Source organism: Stegastes partitus, unplaced genomic scaffold, assembly GCF_000690725.1.
Source record: "Stegastes partitus isolate 25-593 unplaced genomic scaffold, Stegastes_partitus-1.0.2 Scaffold690, whole genome shotgun sequence".
Lineage (NCBI taxonomy): Eukaryota > Metazoa > Chordata > Actinopteri > Pomacentridae > Stegastes > Stegastes partitus.
In genome coordinates this window covers 363734-368769 of record NW_007578421.1, presented here as the reverse complement: position 1 = coordinate 368769, position 5036 = coordinate 363734, and the positions used below count along the sequence as shown (strand labels likewise).

General features: G+C 49.8%; 2 protein-coding genes across 2 annotated transcripts in view; one reads left to right on the top strand and one right to left on the bottom strand.

Moving 5' to 3' along the window:
* Positions 1-652: 652 nt before the first annotated feature.
* On the bottom strand, positions 653-3778 carry LOC103363777 (ubiquitin-conjugating enzyme E2C). The gene is made up of 6 exons (XM_008290672.1): positions 3670-3778; positions 3276-3405; positions 2916-2943; positions 2395-2481; positions 1994-2198; positions 653-744 (listed from the first exon to the last, which is right to left on the bottom strand). The coding sequence occupies exons 2-6, from the start codon at positions 3380-3382 to the stop codon at positions 653-655; spliced, it is 519 nt and encodes a 172-aa protein (XP_008288894.1). The 5' UTR covers positions 3383-3405; positions 3670-3778.
* Positions 3779-4546: 768 nt separating this feature from the next.
* The window catches only part of polr2j (RNA polymerase II subunit J), a 1531-nt gene continuing 1041 nt past the window's right edge, over positions 4547-5036 (top strand). Inside the window, exon 1 of the mRNA XM_008290671.1 lies at positions 4547-4824. Coding sequence (XP_008288893.1) covers positions 4682-4824 — 143 coding nt within the window. The 5' untranslated portion in view covers positions 4547-4681. The remainder of the gene's footprint in view (positions 4825-5036) is intronic.

Below are 5036 nucleotides of genomic sequence, written 5' to 3'. Positions count from 1 at the left end.
ATGTGATTTCTGCATCAGCAACTACATACACGTCTGGTTCCCATGGCAACGTGATGTTTACAGTGTGATGCTGTAACTCGGCTTTGAGCTCAACATACCTCGCTAACCCACTGATCTCGCTTCGTAGTGCAGCCCTCAGAGCTGCTCTGATCAGAGTGCTGTTGTGATGGTTGTGGATGGTCCACCATGACAGCGAGCTCTGACTGTTCATGACCTCCAGTCTTAACTTGGTCTCATCATTTACATCCGTCATTCTTTAAGATTGGTTTGTTACTGATCATTGACGTGGCTGAATCTGAGTTCACAGAAAAAACAAACGGCCTAAAAACTCAGGAACGTCTTCAAGCTAACGTTTCCCACAGCAAGAAAAGACTCTGGAAGGAACCAAAGATCTGAGCTCCAGGACTTCTCTCATCACATCCACATTTCTGACTGAAACAACCCTTTTGGGATCATCAGCAGCAGCAGGCCAGATGGAGGTCTGGAGAACCAGGCCAACACAGGAGGAACCGGGCTGATGTTTTATGTAAATATGAAGCGTTGGATTCTGCTGCATTCACGAGTTCAGGAATTAAGTATAAAAATAAAAGTCTGTCGAGCTTCAAGAGTTAAAACTAACGACACATGTGAAGACTCCCGACACAGCAACTGTTCATATTAATGTTCTAATGTAGTGGTTCTCACCCTCCTGGTCCTCCCAGAGTTCTGCTGCAGCCGTGTTCAGTGGACTCTCATTGTTCGGTTCTGGAGAGGAAACAAACATTCAGTCTGGAGCTAAATACAGAGAGAAGGAACCGAACCGAGGAGTTCCTGCTGGACCTGATCTCAAGATAAGATCAGCTGCTGCTTCACTCTCTGGACTCCGTTCCTGCAGCTCTGTGGAACCAGAACCACATGAAGAAGGAGAGAACTCAGAGACGTCTTCTGTCAGCAGGACTCGATCAGAATGATGGAGACCAGAGAGAAGCAACGTTTCTTTGACTATTTATTTACTCGTGTTGACTCCAGTTTTCTCCCAATTGTCCACAGATGTTACCAACACTGGAAAAATGTTGTCTCCACACACCGTACATGTTAATGTAATTTCTGCATCAGCAGCTGAACACATGTAGGTTTCCATGGCAACAGGATGCCTCCAGTGTGTGATGCTGTAACTGCTTCATTCAGTGTTTCAGTAACGTACAGATCAGCAGGTTTACAGAGAAAACACCATCATCAGGAACCAGTTAAAGGGAGACGCTGAGCAGGACCTGGAACAGGATAGCATCAGTTTCCATGGAGACCTAGGTCCACAGCATCAGTTACCGTGGAGACCTAGCTCTGCAGCATCAGTTACCGTGGAGACCGAGCTCTGCAGCATCAGTTACCGTGGAGACCGAGCTCTGCAGCATCAGTTACCGTGGAGACCGAGCTCTGCAGCATCAGTTACCGTGGAGACCTAGCTCCACAGTATCAGTTACCATGGAGACCTAGCGCCACAGCATCAGTTACCGTGCAGACCTAGCTCCACAGCATCAGTTCACCACATCACTAGTGGTAGTAGTAATAGTACTAGTGGTACCAGTGGTAGTAATAGTACTAGTAATACCAGTGGTGGTAGTAATAGTACTCGTAGTACTAGTGATACCAGTGGTAGCAATAGTACTAGTAGTAGCAGTGGTGGTAGTAATAGTACTGGTAGTACCAGTGGTGGTAGTAATAGTACTCGTAGTACCAGTGCTGGTAGTGGTAGTTTTCAGAGGGTAAAAGTCGACATGGTTCAGCTGATCGGAGCTGCTTGCTGTGAGTCTGCTGTCTTACTGGACACACTGGTCCAACTGGACACACTGGTGATACTGGTCCAACTGGACACACTGGTTATATTGGTCCTACTGGACACACTGGTGATACTGGTCCTACTGGACACACTGGTGATACTGGTCCTACATGGACACACTGGTNTGGACACACTGGTGATACTGGTCCTACATGGACACACTGGTTCAAGTGTTACCTCCCAGCAGGCTCTGAATGGACAGCAGGATGGAGCGGACATCGTACAGCGCCGACCACTTGTCCTTCAGGATGTCGAGACAGATGAAACCCTGATCGTCCACGTTGGGGTGGAAACACGGAGTGACGAACTTCACACGAGGAGCCTGATATGGATAGCCAGCCGGAAACTCCAGGGACAGCCGGTACCTGAGCCCCTCGTACACCTGCACAGGTGAGACACATCTGTACATCTGGAGTGCGACTTCCCTTCTAAAAGTACTTCCTGTCTACAGTACTGGAGTATGTCAGTACTTCAGAGGTGGGCTCACGATGAAGAAAACAGAAATACACGAGCAGTGAAAGAAGCTGCCGACACTGAAGTCAACATCAATCAATCAATCGATCGGTCAGTGTCCGTACCGTCCCCTGAGCTCCATCGATGGTTCCGACCCATTTGAAGAGATTATCTGATTCTGGAAACGCAGAGATGCCCTTATCACCAGACATCTGCCAGGAAAGGTCACACGGTCGTTAGTGAGCGGTCCTCTGTGATTGGCTGCTCATTTTACATAATTGATCCACGTGTTACAGTTAAACTGCAGGAACATAATAACTTCTGAGCAGAAACAAGAAGCTACAATGAAAAGTTTTTTCGTCAACACGTTTAGCATTACAATCATCAGTTATGTCGACCAATCACAGCAGCGGTGAGGCCAGTCCATGCTTCCTGTGCCAACCACAGCCCACGTATCCCTGTCTGATATGAGCCAATGTAACGGGTCACAGCAGACCGGCTCCACTGTAGCACCAACACACGTGATGCAGGAAGCATGAAGTGGCCGTTGGAGAGGCTGGACGGCTGCGTCCTGCTCCAACAGCTCACCTGGTGCAGGTGAGCAGACACAGGTGAAAGCAGCAGATGTGTTGAATGGTGAACTCACCATGAGAGTCATCAGCTCCTGCTGCAACCTGCAGAAACAAACACAGTTAAACATCCTCCGTCCTCATCCTCACATCAGCAGAACCTCAGAGACACTAAAGGCTCTTCTACCACCAACAGGAAGTCAGTCGCTCCGCAGCAGCAAACAGAACCGTGCAGATATTCAGTTCAAGCTGTTCTAACAGCTACAACCACCTAAACACTGGGACCGGTTCTGATGTAAGACAGACACCTGGACCGATTCTGATGCAGGTCAGGCACCGGGGCCGGTTCTGATGCAGGACAGGCACCGGGGCCGGTTCTGATGCAGGACAGAGCAGGTAAAGTGAAGCAGGGACACGAGGACCCCGGTCTGTCTTACCTTTTGGACACCGAGCCTCGGGCCGCGCTGCCGCCGCTCTCGCTGCCCTTCAGAGCGGCTGTGGAGGAAGCTGCAGCCGCTGCAGGGTCCATGTTCTGGGAGGCCATGAGTGCTGACGGTCCGGTTCCTGCTGGAAGACAAAACAGGGAAGGGACCGGGTTAAACAGACCGGTGGTACCGGGTTGAACCTTCGGCTGTCCGGTCCATTCGGGTCGTTAGCATGATGCTAACGGCAGCAGCGCTGTGGTTGTTAGCTGAGCGGCTAACTGACGGCTAGCTCCGCTGTTAGCCTGCTGCTAACCGGACCACAGAGGAAACGAACAACAGGTAAACACAAATAAACCGTCCAGGTAAACACGGCAGGTAGGTGTTCCTCTGATCCGCCGGGACTCACCAGATGTCGAGGTGTCGGTCCGTACGCGCAGAGCTGCAGTCTGTCGGATTCAAACTGAGCTCGCTGCCGCCCCCCGGTTTAAACCGACGCTTCCTCAAACACGCAGCCAATGAGAGTCTGACATTCAAAAACAAACCACCTCCTGCTGACCAATAATAGGAGCGGACAAGCAGGAACCAGTGTTGTGATTGGTCAGAAGGAACGATAACCGGAAAATGACGAAATTGTCCGAACTGTTGAACATTGTTTTTAGTGTGAGCTGCTCAGACGTAAGTTTATCAGATTCAGTTTGTTTATAATCATCAATCACCAGACTGTATGACGACATTACATATGCTGTCATTTTGTTACTCATGAAGATAAATTATTTAATGATTAACCAATAAAATAATAAGAATCCAACTATTTTCATGGATGATGAATTCAGTAACTTCACATTCAGTCTCATTCTTATTCTTTCTGCTGCTCCAAGTCACGAACAAATACAAAACTGATAAACAGGCTTTAATGTTTTCATCAGTTTCTTTGTTCTCTGAAGGCTGACGGAACATTTGGTCCCTCAAACGGGTTTTGTTGTTGTGTTTCCCCACAAACACTCTCAGTGGAGCCGCCTTGTTTCCCATCAAACACCTGAGCTGGTTCTCTGCAGTCAGCTGATGAAACACCTGAAGCCCCTGACTGCAGGACGCAGTCCCTAACCCTCTAATAATCTGCTGCTTCTTCTTCTTCTTTGTCAGAATACTGTCTTCTCTCTTGTACTGATTCTTCTTCTTCTTCTCCAATACGCACACCCTCGCGTCAACGGGAGGGATTAAAAATTGGGGTAAACGTTTGACTCCGCCCACGTTGAGCCCCGCCCCTATCTGCGTACTGCAGTCAGGGGTACTTGGCTAAAGCAGCCAACAGGAGGTTTTCTCTCGGCCTCCAGGCGGTGCTGCTGCCGCTTCAGGCTGCTTAAAGAGCCGCTGATTCAAACGGAAGCAGCGGCAGCTTCGCTGGTCAGTCCGGGAAGATGAACGCGCCTCCTGCCTTCGAGTCGTTCCTGCTGTTCGAAGGAGAGAAAAAGATCAGCATCAGCAAGGACACCAAAGTCCCAAACGCCTGTTTGTTCACTCTGAACAAGGAGGACCACACGCTGGGCAACATCATCCGAGCGTGAGGGCACACAAACGGGCACAGCGCCGGGCTCACAGCAGGCTAAATACACGGCGCTAACAGGCTAACACCGGGCTGAATACACGGCGCTAACAGGCTAACGCCGGGCTGAATACACGGCGCTAACAGGCTAACGCCGGGCTAAATACACGGCGCTAACACCGGGTTAAATACACGGCGCTAACAGGCTAACACCGGGCTAAATACACGGC